Source organism: Scomber scombrus, chromosome 16, assembly GCF_963691925.1.
Source record: "Scomber scombrus chromosome 16, fScoSco1.1, whole genome shotgun sequence".
NCBI lineage: Eukaryota > Metazoa > Chordata > Actinopteri > Scombriformes > Scombridae > Scomber > Scomber scombrus.
The window spans coordinates 1,119,858-1,142,357 of NC_084985.1; the positions used below are offsets into that span (position 1 = coordinate 1,119,858).

Consider the following 22,500-nt stretch of genomic DNA (forward strand, 5'->3'; position numbering starts at 1 on the left):
GAACAAACATTGGTTATAAAGACCCGATACTGATACTTCCTGATATTATATTTTTAAGTGAATATCGGCCAATAATATCGGACAACCCTAAAAAATAACATTGAGTATTTTTTTATTTTTTATTTTACTGTTGGTTTATTCACTCAAACTAAATCTGGTTATTGATTATTGATAAGTTTTGTGTCGTTTGGATGTCAGCTGTCAATAAATCAGCAATCATTTACAGTAAAACGTGAATTTGTTGGGTCAAAGACAGAAAGAGAGAGATTAACTGATTAGTCGGCAACTATTCAATTAATTGGTAAAATGAAAAAAACAAACTATTAATATAAAATATCAAAGATCAGATTTTTAATAGAATAAATACAAATACAAGATAAGATATGAGAATGTTTTCAGAGTTTAATTTGATATTAATATTCATGTTTTGTGTTACAGAGACGTTATTGTAGAACATTAACTGATTAAAGGTCTCATCATGTTTTAATAAATGATATTATTCTGTTAAACACACACAGGGCAGTAAGAAGTATAAAATACACACATCTATTAATCTAAATACTAAAGTAAAGTAAAAGAGACTGAAAGCTGCAGTGAAGTGAAACAATCAAAATATTACTAAAATATTCCTCTTTAGTCTTTATTAAAGGAACATATAATTTACTTCCATCATCATATTCTTATAATATCATATTATATATTACTCCTATAATGTTGCTGTATTAGTTGAGTTTTTTCACTGAGCCATAAGAACTCTAAACAAACAATAATCTGCTGCTTCTATTTATTCTTTTATTTATTTTTATTTAATTCCATGTTGTCTTTATTTAGCTGCGTGTGTCTCGTTTGTATTTGTCTTTAAAGCACAAATCCCCTGTAATCTCATTATATCTTAAATATAATGACAATAAAGCTTTCTATTTCTATTATATTCTTATTAAATTCTCATAGTATTCATGTAATATTCCCATATTTCTGTTAGATTCTTATTACACTGTATTCCTGTAATATTTCCATAATAATAGAACAGAATAGAATAAAATAGAGTCGTTTATTGTCATTGTACAGGTCTGTTTCCTCCACTGCTCTGTGTGTATGTTGTGCATTTACTGTGTGTGTGTGTGTGTGTGTGTGTGTGTGTGTGTGTTTGTTTGTTTTGTGAGACTCTGCCGCTATTTCGCAACAACAGTTACGTAACACTGAAGACTCCTGGAGAACAATAGAATACACACACACACACACACACAGAGTTAAGTGTTTAGTGTAAGTGTGTGTGTTCATGTGTTCATTCATTCTGTGCGCAGTGAAGACGTGATGTGTTCAATGACACTGTGACATCTGAGCTTCAATCTGTTTGATTGATGTTGGAGCAGAATCACATCATCAGTGTGTGTGTGTGTCTGTGTGTGTGTGTGTGTGTGTGTGTTACTTGTTTGACTATCTTTGTGAGGACCGGTTTATAACACAGACATATAAAATGTAATGTAACGTTTCAGTTAAACAACATTTATGTCACCAAAGTGAAAAATGTGTTACCATAAAATGTGTGTGTATATTTATTATTATAAACTTAAGAAACTTAATGATCTGTCTTTTTACAGTATTTACATGTTTATTTAAAGGTGAATTCATTGTTTTTATGGATTAGTTTCTAACACTTTATAACATGAATCTAGTGAATACACAAGATTTCTATCTAGAGTTACACAATAAATGGTATAAAACGTTATTACATTAAATATAAATACATTTTTCAAGGTTTTATCTAAACTCATTATTTATAACAGTACATTTTTTGTCCTTAGCAGCCTGGTTATTTGTGTTGGTTCATTTTTACAGGAAATGTAAATGTTTTTATAGTTAAAAGAATAACTAAAAATACACAACAACTCATGTAAAGTTAAAGCTATAAAATGTATTTTAATTATAGAAAATTACTGTATTTCTATGAGATAATTATTGTATTGCCTCCCAGCTACTAAAAAATATTATTGTTTCTTTACAATTAAACTACAATTACAATGCATAAAGTAGTTTTCTTATAATTTATACCAAATTTGAATGAAATACTGAGTATAAAATGAAAGGACCAGTAAAATAAATGGGAACCAGTTTGGTTCAAGTCAAAGTCAAAGCTTCTCTCTCTGTTCTTCAGTTAAACTTTATTAATTATCATGTTTATAGTTTGCTGTTGTTTAACCAGGTTTAACCTCTGTGTGTCCGCTCGGTCCGTTAGTCCCACTTGACTGCCCCCCCCCCCCCCCCCCCCTCCACATGGAGACGCTGGTCCAGTTCCCAGAAATCCCAGCAGCTCCTGAAGGAGGATGCACATATTGACTCTGTGAAGCAACAAAAGCGTCCAGAAAAAAAAGATCTCATGAAAGTTCAAGAGGAACATTTAGTGAAGACATGAGAGTTTATAAAGATTATAATGAACTTTAATAATAAGCTTTAAAAACACAGATTTACATGTTGGTGGCATAGCATCATGGCAGTTGTAGTTGGACAGTAAAACACTAACTCTTCTTCTGCTGCTGTATTATCTGTCACAGCTTCATTAACATGTCTGCTTCTAGAATAAAGGTCAGTAATAATAAGTGTTGGTAAGATGATGAATTAATAAATCAGTTAAACTAGTTTTAAAAGCAGCATCAGGTTTGTTAAAATGTACATTTAGTATTTTTGTTGGTTTTATGGGAGATAAATTCAAACTGAACTCAGCGGCTCCGCAGCAAGACATCATGGACGTCCGAGTTACGCCCAGTTCAATATAATCAATATATTAAAGTAAGACTGAATGCTCCTGAAAATGTCAAATGGTGTAACCACAAAAGAATGATACATATTACATATTTTATCCTCCTAGAAAGAAAGAAAGAAAGAAAGAAAGATAAAGGAGGAAGAGGAGAACGATAGAAAGAAAGGAGGAAGAGAAAGATAGAAACAAAGATAAAGGAGGAAGAAGAGAAAGAAAGGAGGAAGAGGAAAAGAAAGATAAAGGAGAAAGAAAAAAAGAGAGAAAGGAGGAAGAGGAGAAAGAAAAAAGAAAGAAAGAAGGAAAGAAAGAAAGAAAGAAAGAAAGAAAGAAAGAAAGAAAGAAAGAAAGAAAGATAAATGAGTAAGAAGAAAAAGAAAGGAGGAAGAGGAGAAATAAAGAAAGCAGTCAGGTTCCTGATCTCCATGCTTCCCCAGAGTAAATGTAATATTGAGAACAATTGTATTCCATTACCTTTATTTAATATAAAGTTATAATGTAAGATCATGCCAAACTAGTTGATATGGTGTTTTATTGACAATTTACTGTTTTTAAGCAAGTTGAATTATTTGGTACAAAGTTTTTATGGTTACACCACTTAGACATTTTTGCCATAATCCTCTAATATATTCTCTCAAAATGGATTAAAAGCAGAAATTTGATGCTGGGTCCACAAAAAAAGAATGTGTGCAAGTTATTCATACGTTTATTTTATCATTTTAACCTTTTAAATTTAAAATAAACCACATGGACACTAATAAACATCACTGACCGTTCTGTATGTTTCTGTGTTCTTAATAAAGTTGAGAAAAAAAAACCTTCCACCGATCCTGTTAAAAAGTCCTCATCACCTGTACGTCGTTGTTTTCTCTGCAGCTCGTCTGACAGACTCGTCGTCATGGCGACCTGGTGGCCCCGCCCCTCGCTCCTCCTCCTGGTGCTGCTCATCCAATCGGCTGCGTCCTCTCTTCCCGCCGATAACGCCACGGAGGACCTGCAGGATGTGACTCTGGCGGCCATCTTGCCGTTGACGAACACGGACTACGCGTGGTCGTGGCCTCGCGTGGCGCCGGCGCTGCAGCAGGCGTTGCAGCGGGTGAACTCTGACCCCTGGCTGCTGCCGGGTCTGAAGCTGCGGCTCGTTCACGGCAGCTCGGAGAACGGCGACGGCTTCTGCTCCGACTCCATGGCGCCGCTGGTCGCCGTGGACCTGAAGCTGTCCCACGACCCCTGGGCCTTCATCGGGCCCGGCTGTGATTACTCGTCGTCGCCCGTCGCCCGTTTCACCACGCATTGGGAGGTTCCCATGGTAACGGCTGGCGCCCGTGCCATCGGCTTCGGGATATTCTCGGCGGTCACCAACACGGGGCCGACGCACAAGAAGCTCGGTGAGTTCGGCATCAAGATCCAGGAGACGTTCGGCTGGCGGAGGAACGCGATGCTCATCTTCAGCAACAACAAAGACACCAACGACGACCGGCCCTGCTTCTTCACCGTGGAGGGGCTCTACATGTTGCTAGGCAACCGCAACATCACTATCCGCGACTACGCCATCGATGTCGACAACGTGGACTACAAGCTGATGATCAAGGAGATCCGCGAGACCAGCCGAGGTCAGACACTGCTTCTTCTTCTTCTTCTTCTTCTGCTTCTTCTTCTTCTTCTTCTTCTTCTACATTTTCTTCTTCTTCTTCTTCTACGTTTTCTTCTTCTTCTTCTTCTACGTTTTCTTCTTCTTCTTCTTCTACGTTTTCTTCTTCTTCCTCTTCTACGTTTTCTTCTTCTTCTTCTATGTTTTCTTCTTCTTCCTTTTCCTCTTCTACGTTTTCTTCTTCTTCTTCCTCTTCTACGTTTTCTTCTTCCTCTTCCTCTTCTTCGTTTTCTTCTTCTTCTTTTTCTTCTTCTTCTTCTACGTTTTCTTCTTCTTCTTCTTCTTCTACGTTTTCTTCTTCTTCCTCTTCTACGTTTTCTTCTTCTTCTATGTTTTCTTCTTCTTCCTCTTCCTCTTCTACGTTTTCTTCTTCTTCTTCTTCTTCTACGTTTTCTTCTTCCTCTTCCTCTTCTACGTTTTCTTCTTCTTCTTCCTCTTCTACGTTTTCTTCTTCTTCTTCTTCTTCTTCTTCTTCCTCTTCTATGTTTTCTTCTTCTTCTGCTTCTTCTTCTTCTTCTTCTTCTTCTACATTTTCTTCTTCTTCTTCTTCTACGTTTTCTTCTTCTTCTTCTTCTACGTTTTCTTCTTCTTCTTCTTCTACGTTTTCTTCTTCTTCCTCTTCTACGTTTTCTTCTTCTTCTTCTATGTTTTCTTCTTCTTCCTTTTCCTCTTCTACGTTTTCTTCTTCTTCTTCCTCTTCTACGTTTTCTTCTTCCTCTTCCTCTTCTTCGTTTTCTTCTTCTTCTTTTTCTTCTTCTTCTTCTACGTTTTCTTCTTCTTCTTCTTCTTCTACGTTTTCTTCTTCTTCCTCTTCTACGTTTTCTTCTTCTATGTTTTCTTCTTCTTCCTCTTCCTCTTCTACGTTTTCTTCTTCTTCTTCTTCTTCTACGTTTTCTTCTTCCTCTTCCTCTTCTACGTTTTCTTCTTCTTCTTCCTCTTCTACGTTTTCTTCTTCTTCTTCTTCTTCTTCTTCTTCCTCTTCTATGTTTTCTTCTTCTTCTACTACTACTTCTTCTTCTTCCTCTTCTACGTTTTCTTCTTCTTCTACTTCTTGTACTTCTTCTTCTTCTACTTCTTCTTCTTCTTCTTCTACTTCTTCTTCTAAGTTTTCTTATCCTTCTATTCTTCCTCCTTTTATTCTTCTTTCATGCTTCTTCTTCTTTCCTTCCTTCAGTGATCTGTCTTTCATGAGAACAGCTGAGGTCTTCTTCCCCTCCTTCCTTTTTCCTCCCTCTGTTATTCTTCCTTCTCTCCTTCTCTTTCATTTCTCTTTTCCTCATTCTTCTGTCTTCCCTTTTTTACTGACTTTTCCTCCCCCCTTCCTCTCACTCCTCCTTTTAAATGACGGTTAATTATTATTAGATTGTTCTGCTTCATTGAATCTGACTAAGCACTGTATGTGTGTGTGTGTGTGTGTGTGTGTGTGTGTGTGTGTGTGTGTGTGTGTGTGTGTGTGTGTGTGTGTGTGTGTGTTGTGCCCACCTGTAAATAATCAATAAGAGGAATTCCGTGCAGGAGGAAGAAGTAAATCTTGTCTTCTTTTTCTCTGTTTTCTTGAAGTTTTCTCTGAAACAGTAAAGTCAGTTTGATGTTGGGTTTTAGGGGAAATGTCTTTGTTGTATTCAGCTTCTGTAGAGGTCTGTAAAACATCACATTTAGGCTCAATGACACAATAAATCAATGTTTTATGTTGTCATGGCCTCAAAGAGGAAAAGCAAAGACATGATTGTTTAAATATAACTTTCTTGGTGTGACCTATAAAGGGTTAAAAGGTTTTACCTGCAGCATCTTGGCAGCTGAGTAGTTAAAGCCACATAAAGGCAGCGTCTATAATTTGATTCCAGTAAAGGACCTTTGCTGCAGGTCATTCTCATCTCTCTCTACCTGTTTCCTGTCGGCCTCTCTGCCGCTCACCGTAAACATAAAGACAAAAAGCTATTTACCCATTTAGATGTGGAGGTCTATGATCGGGAGCATCAACCTTCTGAAAATGTCAGTTTTACTCAAGTATTTTTATCTTTTCCAATCTATTACACTTCCTCTCCCAATTTAGCTTCTTCATTTACTAAAAAAACAGACGCAGTCATTCCTGCCAACATGTATAATAATCGTTCCATATATTTAAGTTTATCTTTAGCCAGCAGTTACTAATTGGATTCTTGTCCGTTCTGACAGGAATACATTTGACTTTGGTCACTGGTGTCGCTGACTTCATGTTTCTGACTATGAAGCTGCCAAATAATCAGAGTCTGGTTCTCAGCAGGTGTGTCAGAGTTAGGAGAACCCGTTAGAAAGGTAAACTGGTTGGAGGTGAACTGTAGGATTCTGCTTGCTTCCTTCAGGCAGAGAGCCGCTCAGGAACTACTACGCTAACTACTGTAGCTAACGTTTGGGTTTCACACACTGCAAATAAACCACATTTATTACATTTACCATTATCACTAAAGGAGGCAGAGGAATAGCTGAACTCACTGAGCAAGAAAGAGCAGGAGAGAGAGAGAGACAGAGAGAGAGAGAGACAGAGAGAGAGAGGGGGGGAGAAGGAGAGAGATAGGGAGAGAGAGAGAGAGAGGGAGAGAGAGAGGGAGAGAGAGAGAGAGAGGGAGAGAGAGAGGGAGAGAGGGAGAGAGAGAGAGACATTCAGGAGAGACCAGAGATGAAGTAAAATATGTTTATTATGCAGATGATATTAATGATCAGGTATTAGGTCATAGCATTTGGCGCTTGGACTCTGCAGGGAGAACTTTTGAATTGAAGGACGTAAGTCCTGAGCAGCAGCATGATAGATCCCCCCATGGAGTCTAGACACTGGTGGTGGTGGCTGATGACTCTGATCAATCAATTTTTGGCCAAATCACAACAAGTCATCTTAAGGCTGAAACTGATCAGCTGATGAAGTTGAAGTGTTGCTTTGAGGAAACTGAAGACTGGGTGGTGATGGGGAGGTGGTGGGTCGCAAGAAACAGCATCAAGAAATCACCTGAGCAGAGAAAGAGAACATTTAAATAGACAGCTGCAATATGATAGGCTGACAGTGAAGGTGTGTCACTGTGCTATTGGTTAGACTTAACCAGCTGATGTGTCAACTGATGCTCCAGAAATAACAGCAAGGAAAATATGAGCTTTGACAGAGATCAGTATGAGCTGTGAGAAGGATCAGGATGACTAAAGAATGAGAAATAAAACTATGACGTGAGCATACAAAAAGGTGGTCTTCCTGTCTGAACTTTCGCTAAGCTTCATTACTAACCACCTAACTAGGTTATTTGTTAAGCTAGAGTAGTTAACAACAAATATACAGCTAGTAATTAACCACAGTAATGAAGAATAAAGCCACATTAACTGAGTTGAGAGCTGCAAACAAAAGCTTTCAGTAGCACAATCGGCATCAACTGGAAATGAGTAGCTTTGCTCACTGCAGCTCGTCATTTCTTTATTTTACAGTAATAATCTCAAAGATTTTAAGTGAAACAAATGTTAAGTCACTATCTGTCACACTGTGAAGTAGCTCAGAGCTGATTTATATTCCTCAGATGAAGGGCGTTGTATCTGCGGTGTTACAGGCTCGGTTCAGTCAGACATGTTTCCAATCATCCAGCAGCTGCTCTGTCAGACGGAGCTATGCAGCAGACTCACACACCGTCTAGCAACTGCTGTATTATGTGGGCAGGATCAGAATTAACAAGCTTATATTCACTGCTCCTTTTATTGGTTTCTAACTTCTAACTTCTATTTGACCACCAATGCTGGATTAAACTGTTCTATGTGCCTAATGATTATCCTCAGTATAGTTCAGTATACATTATTTATTTAGTTTTCTTTGTCATTTAATTCTGGGTAAATTGTTCCTGTGTTTGGTTTTAATTAATCACAGAATATGAATATTAATAGAATATTAATCTGAGTATGGGGTGAAATATGAGGTGCTGCACATTGCTAAAAGGAGAGCCGTCATGATATGTAGAAAACGAAAAAGGACAAAGATCTTTGTGGGTGTCACCTGGGTCGCTACATCTCAGCTCTGATGATGATGACACATATGGCACTTTTCCACTATACAGTTCTAGCTCTACTCGACTCGGTTGTTTTTTGCGTTTCCATCAGGGATAGTACCTGGTACCTGGTACTTTTTTAGTATCTGCTCTGCCGAGGTTCCAAGCGATTAACCAATCCCAAACCAGTCCCCAACCAGTCCCAAACCAGTCCCAAACCAGTCCCAAACCAAACCCAAACCAGTCCCAAACCAATCCCAAACCAGCCCCAAACCAGTCCCAAACCAGTCCCAAACCAGTCCCAAACCAGTCCAAAACCAAACCCAAACCAGTCCCAAACTTTGTGTCGCGTAGAAAACGAAGTCACAGCAGTTTAACGCAGCGTTGCTATGACGACCCCGCTCACGTTGAGGAGGAACTATAGTAATGCAAAAGGTTCCTGGTACCAAACCGAGTCGAGTCGAGTAGAGCTAGAACTGTATAGTGGAAAAGCGCCAATATACAGTAGGCAGTGTTGTGTATTATCTTGCCCAAGCTTATTCAACATGTGCTCAGATAATGTTAAGATGAAGCTCTTAATGGAATATTTTACTCCTTTATATACACAGGTCTCTTATGGTTGAAGCTTAGAAAGGTGAGCATGCAGAAGCTTCATGTTGCTTATAATGACTGTATGAGGATCTGTAGTGCAGGTGATCTGTTCTGTAGAGCACAGGTCAACACCTTCAATGCCTTATTGGGGAGTTTGATGTACATTTATTTGTTGCCTGAACGTTTCTCAGAACAACAAAGTTAGGCTCCAAAGTAAAGATCCATACGTTACCAGTCTCCTGTATGGAAACACTGGTATGAATGTGTTTAACTAGAGCAATGCTTTGGTTTGTATGTATCTTATATGTCTATTTATATATTATGTGTGGTTTTAAACTGGAGCCTGAGTCTGACAATATGATGATGATGATGATGATGATGATGATGATGATGATGACAGAGGTGAAATCTGGCCACTATAAGCTAACCGACAGTTTAAAACTCTTTACTGAATGAAGTAAAAGTCAGCAGGGAGTAAACAGTCATGAAGAAGCCAGCGTGTTACGGCAGGAAGTCACCAAACGTTTGTCCCACTGGTGGCGCTACAGAGGAGGTTCAAGACCTGCAGAGGCTGACATCATGGTGAACATGATGCAAGAGAGATTAAATCACACACACACACACACACACACACACACACACACACACACACACACACACACACACACACACACACACACACACACACACACTAAATGTTCCCATCCCCTCTAACTGAGGCCATCTGTTGCCGCCGGCAATGCTAGCTGGAGCTGAGAGTAATTACCCCTGCTCTCCTGTGTGTGTGTGTGTGTGTGTGTGTGTGTGTGTGTGTGTGTGTGTGTGTGTGTGTGTGTGTGTGCGTGTGTGTGTGTGTTTAAATTACAGCATTAATCATTGTTCATGTGTGTGCTTGGGTCTGTTTAACCTTCAGTCAAACTACAGGAAATAAAAACATGTGTAACTGTGTGAAAATGATCGGTGAAGTCTGGAGGTCAGAACACGAGACTTATTATGACTATATATAGCTATTTTAAAAAATGTACAATTTGCATGCACCATATTTTATGTACAGCGTCTTTTCTTCTTCTGTGTTACAAAACAAAGTGACCAGCTCTTCTTCTTCTTCTTCTTCTTCTTCTTCTTCTTCTTCTTCTTCTTCTTCTTCAGTGGTGTACGTGTGCTGCTCCTGGGACATCTTCAGGACTCTGATGGTGCAGCTCTGGAAGGAAGGGGTGGAGCTGGAGACCTACGTTTTCTTCTTCATTGATCTTTTTGCGGAGGGTTTGGGGCGTCATGGCCCCGTCCGGCCGTGGCACCGCGGAGACGCCAACGACTACGCTGCTCGCCAGGCCTTCAGAGTGAGACTCTATACTTCAGTTTACAGACAAGCTGCTTTAAAATCAAGTTTAAACACATCTTTAGATCCTTAGCTGAAGTATAAGTGAGAGTTCAACACTGTAAAGAAAGTAAAAGCAGCTCAGATCTGTACTGGAGGCAATGAGATACTTTCCAGCATGAGAGTTTGTGATTTCTGATCCTGTATAAATGTTGTTTCATTCGCACAGTAACGACCTCAGAGGTGAAACGTGATATTTATTGTGTGTGTTGTCAGAGTGTGAAGGTGCTGACCTACCTGGAGCCGCAGAATCCAGAATATCATCAGTTTGTTGAAACTCTGAAGAGAGACGCGAAAGAAATGTTCAACTTCACCATCAAAGACTCTCTGGTAATACACACACACACACACACACACACAAACACACACACACATACACACACACACACACAGGTCTCATGTTCAGAGCCAAACCAACATTAAACTCATGTACCAACAAGTCCTGTGATATTTTCTGTCCTATTAAAAACACATCACTGAGCCGCAGTGCTGCAAATGCTGAGCTGTTTTTTTTGTCAGTAGAAACTTTAAAACCGACTTCTTATTAAACTTCATCTACAGTAATTATTCAAAGTAGCAGAAAATTTAGGTAATTTGGAGAGTTGTGGCTGAATCCTCATAGTGCGTTTGTCTGTACTTCTCAGGGTGAACGCACTCAGGCAAGCAAAATATCAAGTATAAGTACAGAAAAAGAGATTTGAGACAAACCAGTCCCAAACCAAACCCAAACCATTCCCAAACCAGTCCCAAACCAAACCCAAACCAAACCCAAACCAAACCCAAACCATTCCCAAACCAGTCCCAAACCAGTCCCAAACCAGTCCCAAACCAAACCCAAACCAGTCCCAAACCAGTCCCAAACCAAACCCAAACCAGTCCCAAACCAAACCCAAACCAAACCCAAACCAAACCCAAACCGCTCCAAACCAAACCCAGACCAATGCCAAACCAAACCCAAACCCAAACCAAACCCAAACCAGTCCCAAACCAAACCCAAACCCAAACCAAACCCAAACCATTCCCAAACCAGTCCCAAACCAGTCCCAAAACGCTCCCAAACCAATTCAAAACCAATCCCAAACCAAACCCAAACCAGTCCCAAACCAAACCAAACCCAAACCAAACCAGTCCACTTTATTTATATAGCAGGATTTTAACAAACACAGGGTTTCCAAAGTGCTGCACAACAAGATAAAACACAACAAGATAAAACACAACAAGATAAAACACAACAAGATAAAACACAATAGAAGCACAACAGCTGTTTTATTGATCGTGTTGATGTTAACCTGCTGAGGTCCCAGCTGACTGATCCAGTTAAAGGATGAAGAGTGAAGCTGTTAGATGTCAGAAAGCTGTTTATTAAAACTGAAGCTGTGTCTGTGTCTCTGTCAGTATAACCTGATAGCCGGAGGTTTCCATGACGGAGTGATGCTGTACTCTCAGGCTCTGAATGAGACGCTGAGCGAGCAGAACTGGAGAGTAGGAGGAGGAGGAGGAGGAGGAGGAATCCAGAGGCCCAGAGGAGACGTGGTGACCAAGAGGATGTGGAACAGGACCTTCCCAGGTGAGAACTGAAACATATTTTCTCATGGAAAACATTTGGGAGTGTCTCAGGGGAACAAATGTGAAATACATTTAAACCACAAAGAGCAGAAATACTCTGACATGTTCTCACATCGAGTAAAAATAGAAACACAAACTAAAAAACACGCAATTTATCTTCAGTAAAAAACACACGTTGGGTTGAAGCCTTGAGTTTGCCAATCTGACCGTCGCCATCTTTGATTCCTGCAAGCAGAGGCAACCATTTTTGGACAAAAGTGTGAATCTGAGTGCGTGTGTTGGTGGGGGGGGGGGGGGGGGGGGGGGGGGGGGGCAGTCTGTGGGAAGAAGCTGTTCTGCATCCTGCTGGATTTGCAGCAGAGGCTCCTGATGGGTGATGAGGGTCATGATGATGATGGAGCTGCTGCTGCTTTGCTTCTTTGATGACTGCTGTGGTGTTGATGGAGAAAAAGCAAATAATTATTAATTTTCAACAGCAAAAAACAGGCTTAAAACCGTTAAAACAAAGGCTTAAAACCGTTAAAACAAAATGAACCTATATTGGATAAACTGAGCATGACTCTTTCATAAAGGACTTTTATAGGCAACTGAAATGTTACAATTAACTTTCATGAACTGAAAGCACACTGTGAAATAGTGATGGCTCTACTCTGAGAACTTGGGGTTGCCATGGTTACATAACTGATGTCACTGTGGTAGCGACTTGTCAATCACAAGTTAACCCTAACCCTGAAGCTGCTTTATCGTCTGTTTTACTCTAAACTGGAGCGTAATGAACATCATGATAACTGAAACGAGTGATTGAGATCATAAAATCATTATTAAACTGTTTACTGAGGGAATAAATTAAATGAGAAGTCGGCTAATTTTCTTATAGACGTCTATACAGTCTGACCAGTGACGTTGCCCCCTGCTGGCCATTAGAAAGAATGCAGGTTAGCGAGCTGGGGGTGAAAGAGAAGTCCTAAAAGTAATAAAACTAAATGTTGTTAAAGTGTTTCTCTGTCAGTCTTTACGTTAAACAAACACAATGTTCATGATACTCAGCAGAGGTCAATGATGTCGGAGCGACGGGCCAATCAGAGCGCTCGCTGTGGTTTTCCCGTCCTGGTCGTGGGTTTAAGTACCAAACTTCCTGTCTTTATGTTCCCAGAGTCACGCTGCCATGCTACGCTAACACGCTAACTCCCCGCTGAGCCGTGAGAACATGTGTGTTTGTGTGGGTGAGAGAACGAGTGGGAAAAACAACACAAACCATCAGCCTCTGGTTCCCATGGTGACCTCACAGGGCATCAGGCTCCTAATTGGCCGGTCAGAGCTCATTTGATTGATGGAGGCCTGAGAAAAAACATACGACTAACTTTGTGTTTTTAAAATTTTACGTATCTTACAGCATTAAACTTTATCTGAAATCAGTATCAGTCATCATAAAACCAATATCAAATAAAAATATAATAATATAATAATAAAATAATGAAAGTACACACTAAAATAAGGTGAAAATTGTTGTTTTTTTAAATTTCTAAAAAAAGTAATAGTAATAAAAAACAAGGAAAAAATACAAAAAAATGAAATAATAGTGAAAATAATAAAAGTAAAAAAATAAATAAGTAAAGTTTAAAAATGTAATGGTAATAAAAGGCAAGAAAAAAAATACAAAAAAATGCAAAAGAAAAAAGGAATAATAGTGAAAATAATAAAAGTATACAGTAAAAAAGTGAAAACATTTTAAAGCTTTTTAAAAAAGTTATAGTAGTAAAAAACAAGAAAAAATACAAAAACATAAAAAAGAATAGTGAAAATACAAAAAAAAAGGTTAAAAAGTAGAAAATAGTAACACAAGGAAAACATGTAAAAACACTAAAAACAGTAATTATAAATAAGGTTTAAAAATAGTGCAGTGAAAATTATTCAGAGGTCAGAATGAAGAATTTATTGATCATATTTGGGTAAATATTCGCTGGGCTCCACCAATCAGATCTCATCTAACAGTTTCTCACCTGCAAAGTAAAAAGAATCAAACATCAGCTTCTGATTGGATGAAAGAGTCCACAGAGACCACAGAGTTCAAATCCAAACAAAGAAAGAAAAATAAAGCAGACAGACTTTGATTTAAACGTCTCGGTCCATCAGCCGCTGTGTTGTTTCAAACATTAAATCACTCGTTGGGTTTTTAATAGAATCACTTCTTGTTTCTTTAGTTTGTGAAACATTTAAAGACAAACAGACGACATGTTTCATCATGTCGACGGAAAAATCCAGAAACTCTGAAGCTGTAAAACTGTTAGAGACACTTCATTAAACAGTGATACACAGAGACACAGAGAGAGAGAGGATGGGACAATAAATACCAGACAGGATGAGACTGGACGACAAAGACATCATCAAACAGGACATTAAAACAGACGGGTGGTTCTGGTGGTGCTGGAGTCCGTCTACATTCAGGTCTCAAAGGCTTCATTTCTTGTCATCTTTCTGTGTTCAACTCAATTTAGTCTTCATTTCTATAGCGCCTCATCACAGGTCACTTTGCCCAACCTGAGGCAAAACATTTCAACCAATCAGAAAAGGACAGAACAAAATCAACAGGACCTGAAACGACAACAAGTGGACATTTTGCCAGATGTAATGAAATTCCCTCGAGGGTCCAGGCCCAATTTAGTCTTAAACAGGGCTGAGTATCAGTACTCTATACCTTTAAGGCATCGACTGAAATAATGGATACCAAGTAGTATGGAAACGTCTCCCGTTAATCGATACCTGCAATCGATCCTTTTTGCACCCGGAACTAGAAAATATGACTTTTTTCATAGACTGTATATAAAATGTAACATCCGTGACGTCACCCATTGGTTTGTGGACTGCTGCTCGGAGGCCAATAGTATCGGATCTGAGCAGCGCCATCTTGAACATTTCAGGTGCATGCTGGGAAAAATAAAAACATGGATTCTACTTATATGGGCATCAGGAGGAGCATGTGTTTCAGAGGACCGGAACTCCCCGCCTTTATATGGACTTGCTGCAGCCAATCAACAGCAAGCGTTCTTGGATTTAATGCGACATGTGATTGGTCCACTGCCGCAGCAGCTACAACCAGCGCGCTTATCAGTTCAGCAGCCAAGATGCCTCCTAAACGCTCTAAAGTGTGTCTACACTACACACCTGTTACACCGGATACAAGACAGAGACTTAAATGTGTTAATGGGAATCTGATGAAGGACTCAGTTGGTATCAGGATCACTTTAAGGGGACTTGGATTGGTGCTGGTATCGCATGTTTTAAATGATACCCAGCCCACTATGACTTCACTACCAAGAGTCTCTTCAAATCCAACAACACTCACAGCCGTGGACACTTCGAATGAAGGGGGGGGGGGGGGGGGGGTATGAATGGAGAGCCAACCCAGGGCCCAGAGACAAAGTGATACTCTCCTTGTCCTGTTTGATCTTTTCCCATCAGTCATTCTGAGATTTATCTGTTTGATGTAAAACAGCTGAGAAAGTAGAAAATGTGTAAGTTGTTTCCTCCGTTCTTCCTGTTACACTTCCTGTTAGGACGATCACAAGCCTGCACTGATGCACACTCGCTGTCACAGTCCACTTCACTCTAATTTGATTGGACCTTAAATATGGTGAACCTCCACATGAACCGGCAAATAAAGGGGGGAGGGGGGAGGGGGAGAGGGGGGAGGGGCTGATTGAGATTGGGTCCAGGTGTTGCAGTCACAGTGATCTCACCTCACCAATCTTACAGTTAATGCTTGAGTTCAAATGGACATGTGCCAAATTTGAAGAGGCGTTCCTGAGATAACCTGAAGATGTAATGTCTCGACTGTTCAGCAACAAGTCAACAAAACCAAAAGCACACAGGACAGAGAAGGACAACACAAGACTACTAAGATGGGACGAGAAAGACCAGGGACGAGAAGACAAGAAACAACTAAACCAAAAAGGGCGAGGTAGACAGGACACGACAAATCAGGACCCAGAGAGACAGGAGGCTCATGGTGTGTCCCTGTAAATGGATTTATTGGATCATGACATCATATTTCAGCTGACTCTAGTCCTCCCATCTTCCCGTCCTCCTGTCCTCCGTCCTGTCTCTGCTTTCTATTCTCACGACGACGAGTTAAAATATGAGAATCTGCTCACATGAACATAAATCTATTACAGCCCGCCTCGCTTTAAGGCTGCAGGAAATGAATGTAAGTCAATGTAATGTCCTCTGTGTGTGTGTGTGTGTGTGTGTGTATGTGTGTGTGTGTGTGTGTTGGGGGGGGTTCAGGTGTGGAAAACAAACGTCCACAGGAAGTGACATGCTGACAGCGAGGCTCAGCTGCAAATGACCGACTAATGTGATCAAACACACACAGCTGAGAGAGAAAACATTTACATTCATCATCATATTTTTATATTTATGCTTTTAGAAAAAAATAAAGAATCTAAAGTGAAAACTGATCAATAAGCAGCCTCAACAATTAGTTTATTGACAGAGTTTGATAATTAAATAATCACTTTAATCATTTTTATGTATCATATATGACAGTAAACTGAATATTTTTGGGTTTTGGACTTTTGTTCGAACATTTGAAGAGAATTATAACGAGCTTTTTTTCCACTACAATTAATCAATAATTGATAAGATAAGAAGCCTTTATGGTCATTGTACAGTCACCTATACAATGAAATTAGGAATACTGCAAATGACAGCGTGCATTACAGATAAAAACAAACAAATATAACACTGTATAACAGAAGAGTTGCAGGTAATAAATAAATAAGACGGTAAGGCAGTAAATATAAATATAAAGATAAAGATACATTTATTGATCCCACAGTGGGGATTAATTGCTACAGCAGCTCGAACAAAAACATAAATATACAACAATAAGATTAAAAACTAAATAAAAAGACCCTAAAATGCAATTATAACACACACACACACAGAGGGTGAGAGGTGTTGTCCATGATGGGGGACAGTTTGGCCAAAGCCCTCCTCTCTCCCACCACCTCTATGGGGTCCAGGGGGCAGCCACAGACTTTTAATCATATTGCACATAATCATTAGTTGAAGCTCAGACTGCTCACACGTCTTTATCATCTGATCCATAAACACATTGAGGAAAGAAATAAAGCCAAATAAAATGTTTCAGTTGTCTTCAGCTGTGAGTGATCAGTATTTATTGATCAGTAAACTCTGTGCAGTAATCTGATCTCAGTGGTTCATTGCTCTGATGAACTCTGATGAACTCTGATGAACTCTGAGAACACAAACGTCCCTCCAACACATTTTATTGTGAAAGGAGAGACGCTTTGTTTCCTGCAGCAGGAAATTCACGTCAACTTCCCGACTTCCTGTCCGCAGGTTAAAGGTCAGAGTGCAGCGATGATTCAGCAAAAAAACACAACAGCACAAGACCTGGGAGGTGTGGCGTTTCCCAGGCAACCGTCCATGGCTCCGAGCTTTGATCTATACATTATGAACCTCGGCGACATTATTTGAAAACATGGTTTTTATTTACACTTTTACGCTGACGATACAAAGCTTTATATACGAGGGATGAGTCATTAAAACTGAATAATCTTTCACCTGGACTAACTATGACCATTGAGCTGTGTAGTCTGGTATTCAGGTTGATTAACTACTTTCAGCCACTAGGAGGAGCTCAAAGCTTCTTGTGTTGAAGTAGAACCTGAACACTGCTGACTCGGTAGTAAGTTAGTCTGTAGCAGCCGGTAATGTAAAAACGGCTGATAATGTAATAATTTAGCCTGTTTTTTAATGAAATAAACCAACAACGTAACTTTTTACCAATAACTTATTACGCTATTGGCCTGGTAAAAAAACTTTATATCCAATACGTTATCAGCTCCAGTTATTACATTTGTTAAGTTGGGTTTTTTTACCAAGTCAATAACTCAATAACTTGTTACGGTATTGGTTCCGAAAATGTAATCACGTTATCAGTTTATTATATTAAAAACTGGCAAAATTATTAAGTTATCACACAAAAGTCCAGCGTGGTTTAAAACCACCCGGGATAATGGTTGGTGGTCTAACTGTGACATCCATGATGTCTTGCTACATTGAGTCACTGAGCTGTGTAGTCTGGTATTCAGGTTCATTAACTACTTTCAGCCACTAGGAGGAGCTCTAAGCTTCTTGTGTTGAAGTAGAACCTGAACACTGCTGACTCGGTAGTAAGTTAGTCTGTAGCAGCCGGTAATGTAAAAACGGCTGATAATGTAATAATTTAGCCTGTTTTTTAATTAAATAAACCAACAACTTATTACGTTATTGGCCTGGTAAAAAAAACTTTATATCCAATAAATGAAACTTAAATAAAGAGATATTAGAATATTATTACGTTATCAGCTCCAGTTATTACATTTGTAATGTTGTTTTCTTTTACCAAGCTAATAACTCAATAACTAGTTACAGTATTGGTTCCGAACATTTTATTACATTAAAAAAACAGGCAAAATTATGAAGTTATCATGATATATGAAGTCCAGCGTGACTGATGGCAGGAGCTTCCACACAGACCACCAACCTGCTCATGAGAGGGAAACTAACCATTCATACATTCATACACTGTTGGCATAGCAACAGGAGCAGTGTGGGGTTAAGTGTCTTGCCCAAGGACACATTGACATGCGGACTGGAGGAGCTGGGAATCGAACCGCCAATCTTCCAATTGGTCGAGTCAAGTCAAGTCAAATTTTATTTATAAAGCACATTTCATACACAAAGTAAACTCAATATGCTTCACAACAAATAATCATAATAAAATAAATAACAACAAAGTGCAAGTGTAAAACAAGATAAACAAGTCCAATCAAACACACACCTAACCAAACGCTGCCATAAAAAGAAAGGTTTTTAACCTGCTGATGTGGCGCCTCTGACTATTTCAGGCAGGGTATTCCACCTGTGTGGGGCATAAACACAACAAGCTGCCTCCCCTTCCTCAGTATTAACTAGATTTCTGCTGCCTGTGGATCTGAGGGTTCTTGCTGGTGTGTAAATGATGAGCATGTCTGTTATGTACTGAGGTGCGTGGCCATTTAAAGCTTTGTAAACCAGGAGGAGGCAACCAGTGCAAAGATTTAAGAACGGGAGTGATGTGTTGATATTTTTTAGTTCCAGTGAGAATACGTGCGGCTGCATTTTGAATTAGTTGTAACCTGTGAATTGGTGGTCGACCGCTCTGCCTCCTGATCCAAAGAAAGAATAAAAGCAGTTTATTGTTGGAGCTGTGAGATTCCCTGCAGGTTTCCTTCAGGGCCCCTCGGGGAGCTCATTGACCCCTTTAGGAGTCTGGATGTCAGTGCTGCTGTTTTGTCTTTTATTGATCATCTGGTTTCTACTTTTCCAATAAGTTATTGATTGTTGCTGCAGTTTAACCTCTTGAACTGTGCAGCTCTCAATGAAACACACTGATGAAGATCTGTGACTCAATAAAGTCTTTGTGCGTCTTATTAACAGATAAATCTCATGTTATCACTAAACTGTTGAGGAGCTTTAATACTCAGAGACATTTAATCTGTGAGGAGAGGAAGTCTAACCCAACACTGAATGACCTGATGAAATGTTATTAAAGGAAATTTAAAAATTGATCATTTAACCCTCCTGTTGTCCTCGAGTCAAGGAAGGAAGGGAGGAAGAAGGAAGGAAAGGAGGGAGGAAGAAGGAAGAGAGGGAGGGAGGAAGGAAGGGATGAAGAAGGAAGGAAAAGAGGGAGGAAGGAAGACGGAAAACAGGAAGGAAGGAAGGAAAGGAGGAAGGAAGAAGGAAGGAAGGAAGCTAAGGGGAGGAAAGAAAGAGAGAAGGAGGGAGGGAGGGAGGAAAGAAGGAAGAGAGGAAGGAAAGGAAGGAAGGAAGGAAAGAAGGAAGGAGGGAGGAAGGAAGGAAGGAAGGAAAGAAGGAACAGTCAAAACAGACGGGGTCAATTTGGACAACACAAAGGTTAGAGGTTTTAAACGTCTGATCACAAACGTTTAAACAGCGAAACCAGATCATAAGCCGACAGTTGAACATTTATATTTGTTATATTCTGTATGTGCACTAAAAAAGCAAATTAACTTTATTATTATTATTAGTTCAGCTTTAACGTGCACGTCGCTGCTTTTGCCGTCCGGCTGATGTTTACTGGGAAGAAAAAAGCCAGACTGGTCCAGACTGGTCTGTGTGAGGCCAGTTAGTCAGAAGAGACGACAACAGAGAACAGAGCGTGTGTGTGTGTGTGTGTGTGTTTGTGTGTGTGTGTGTGTGTGTGTGTGTGTGTGTGTGTGTGTGTGTGTGTGTGTGTGTGTGTGTGTGCGTGTGTGTGTGTGTTGATGCTGCTGATAAACAGGCAGCTCTATATTAGATTGTTCTGCTTTTATCCACCAACACTGAACACAGTCAGCGGTCATTAATCAGTGAGCATGTGCGTCACAGGAGGATGAAGGGATGGAGGGATGGATGGATGGATGGATGGAGGGGGGGATGGATGGATGGAGGGATGGAGGGATGGATGGATGGATGGAGGGAGGGAAGGATGATGGATGGATGGATGGATGGATGGAGGGTTGGGTGGAGGGACGGATGGATGGATGGAGGAGGGGATGGATGGATGATGGATGGATGGAGGAGGGGATGGATGGAGGGAGGGATGGAGGGAGGGATGGATGGATGGAGGGTTGGGTGGATGGATGATGGATGGATGGAGGAGGGGATGGATGGAGGGATGGAGGGAGGGATGGATAGAGGGATGGATGGATGGATGGATGGAGGGATGGATGAAGGGCAGTAAACAAAGTGTGAGTGATAGAGGGAGGGACCGGTAGAGACAAATATGATGGAAGAGGAAAAGAGAGAAGAGGACATGTTGACAGTTTAGATGATGAACAGATGGAAAAAAACAGAGAGAGAAAGAGGAAGCCTTCAGTCCAAAACTCAGTTATTGAGTTCATGATCATATAAAACAGTTTGCAGCTGCTTATACTTTATGAGAAGTGAACAGAAACTATTGCTTTATTGATTATTTGCTGCCTCAGAGGTTTAAAAAGTTATAAACACTCAGCAGCAGATCTGTGATTTCATTTAATTAGGTGAGAAAGGCACATTTTTTTTGTGGATTTAAGAAGAAAAAAAGCAGAATCAAAATATACACTCCATCATTTTTAATCTGAAAAACTCGTCTTTTTAAAGAAAAGAGAGATTTTATTGTTCCAGGGCAGATAGAGCACATTAAATAAACTTTATCGTCCACTTGAGGCTTTACAGATTATTTATCTCCAGACTCAATAAAACCAATAAAACCAATCACACCAGTACTGTACAAGCTCGATTATAAACTTCCATGTGAGCCTGTAACGAAGGAACAAATGAGTTTTTATGATAGTTCAGTCTGAAACTTTATAGATGATCATTTATTAGACGTCAGGACAGAATGTTTCGTGTCTTCCTTCAAAAGAAAATTAAAAAGAAAATCAAAGAAAGACACAAATACTGCAAAATAAGAAACAAGTACTGCAAACGAAGACAAAAATACTTCAAAAGACAACAAAATACTACAAAAGGACAAAGATATCCAACCCTGTAATTTGTGTCTCACGGATTGACAGCGTTGAAATAAAAGCCGCCTGGTAGTTTATCTGTGAACTACATGTATCTGATGATCTTAAACTCAGGGATCACCAGGCGGGGAGTTCTGGTCCTCTGAAATGAGGCCAACCAGGAAGTAACTTAAAACTGCATTCTATCAAAAGGCCACCAGGGGGCGAACGTTTTGGTGTCAAAAGGACTTCCGTCTCTATACAAGTCAATGGAGAATTCACCAACTTCTCACTTGATTTCTAACCTCAGTAAACGTTTTCAAAATGTGTTTATGGTCTCAATCGCTAGTTTAAAGCCTTCTTCAATGCAGTATGATGTTCATTTGGGACATTTTGGCCTCCCTGATTTTATATGTGACGATAAAGCAGGGTATGCATTAGGACGTGGCTACGTGGTGATTGACAGGTTGATTGGTTCACAGGTTCAGGAGGGCGCCTCATGCTCCTCCTGATGCCCATATAAGTAGAATCCCTGTTTTTATTTTTCCCAGCATGCACCGGAAGTTTTCAAGATGTCGCTGCTCAGATCCGATACTATTGGCCTCCGAGCAGCAGTCCACAAACCAATGGGTGACGTCACGGATGTTACGTCCATTTCTTATATACAGTCTATGGGGATCACATATGATTCACCTGGTGTTACAGGAGTTAACAAACAAATCCTAAAACCTGTAATCTGTAATATATGAAGCTACACATGCAGACTAACACAGAGCTGAACGCAGATGTTTTTAATCAGCATGTTAAACCACTCAGCCAGCAGAGCGTCCAGCTGCTTACTGGAACATTTTACTGAGTACAAAAAAGCTTTCATTTCAAAACACAGTGACGTCAAACTGTTGCTGAGCTGCCTGATAAATGATGATAATAATATATTTTATTTATAGAGCAGAAAACAGAAAATGTTGATGTTGTTCTTTTGGTGGTTTCCTGGTATTTATATCCTCTAAACGTTGTTCAAAAGG

General features: G+C 39.8%; 1 protein-coding gene across 1 annotated transcript in view; it reads left to right on the plus strand.

Moving 5' to 3' along the window:
* The window catches only part of LOC133996210 (atrial natriuretic peptide receptor 1-like), a gene marked incomplete at its 3' end in the record, with an annotated part of 45,511 nt that overhangs the window by 2,986 nt on the left and 20,025 nt on the right, over positions 1-22,500 (plus strand). The window contains 4 exon segments of the mRNA XM_062435789.1: positions 3,632-4,368; positions 10,139-10,329; positions 10,584-10,697; positions 11,763-11,934. Coding sequence (XP_062291773.1) covers positions 3,654-4,368; positions 10,139-10,329; positions 10,584-10,697; positions 11,763-11,934 — 1,192 coding nt within the window.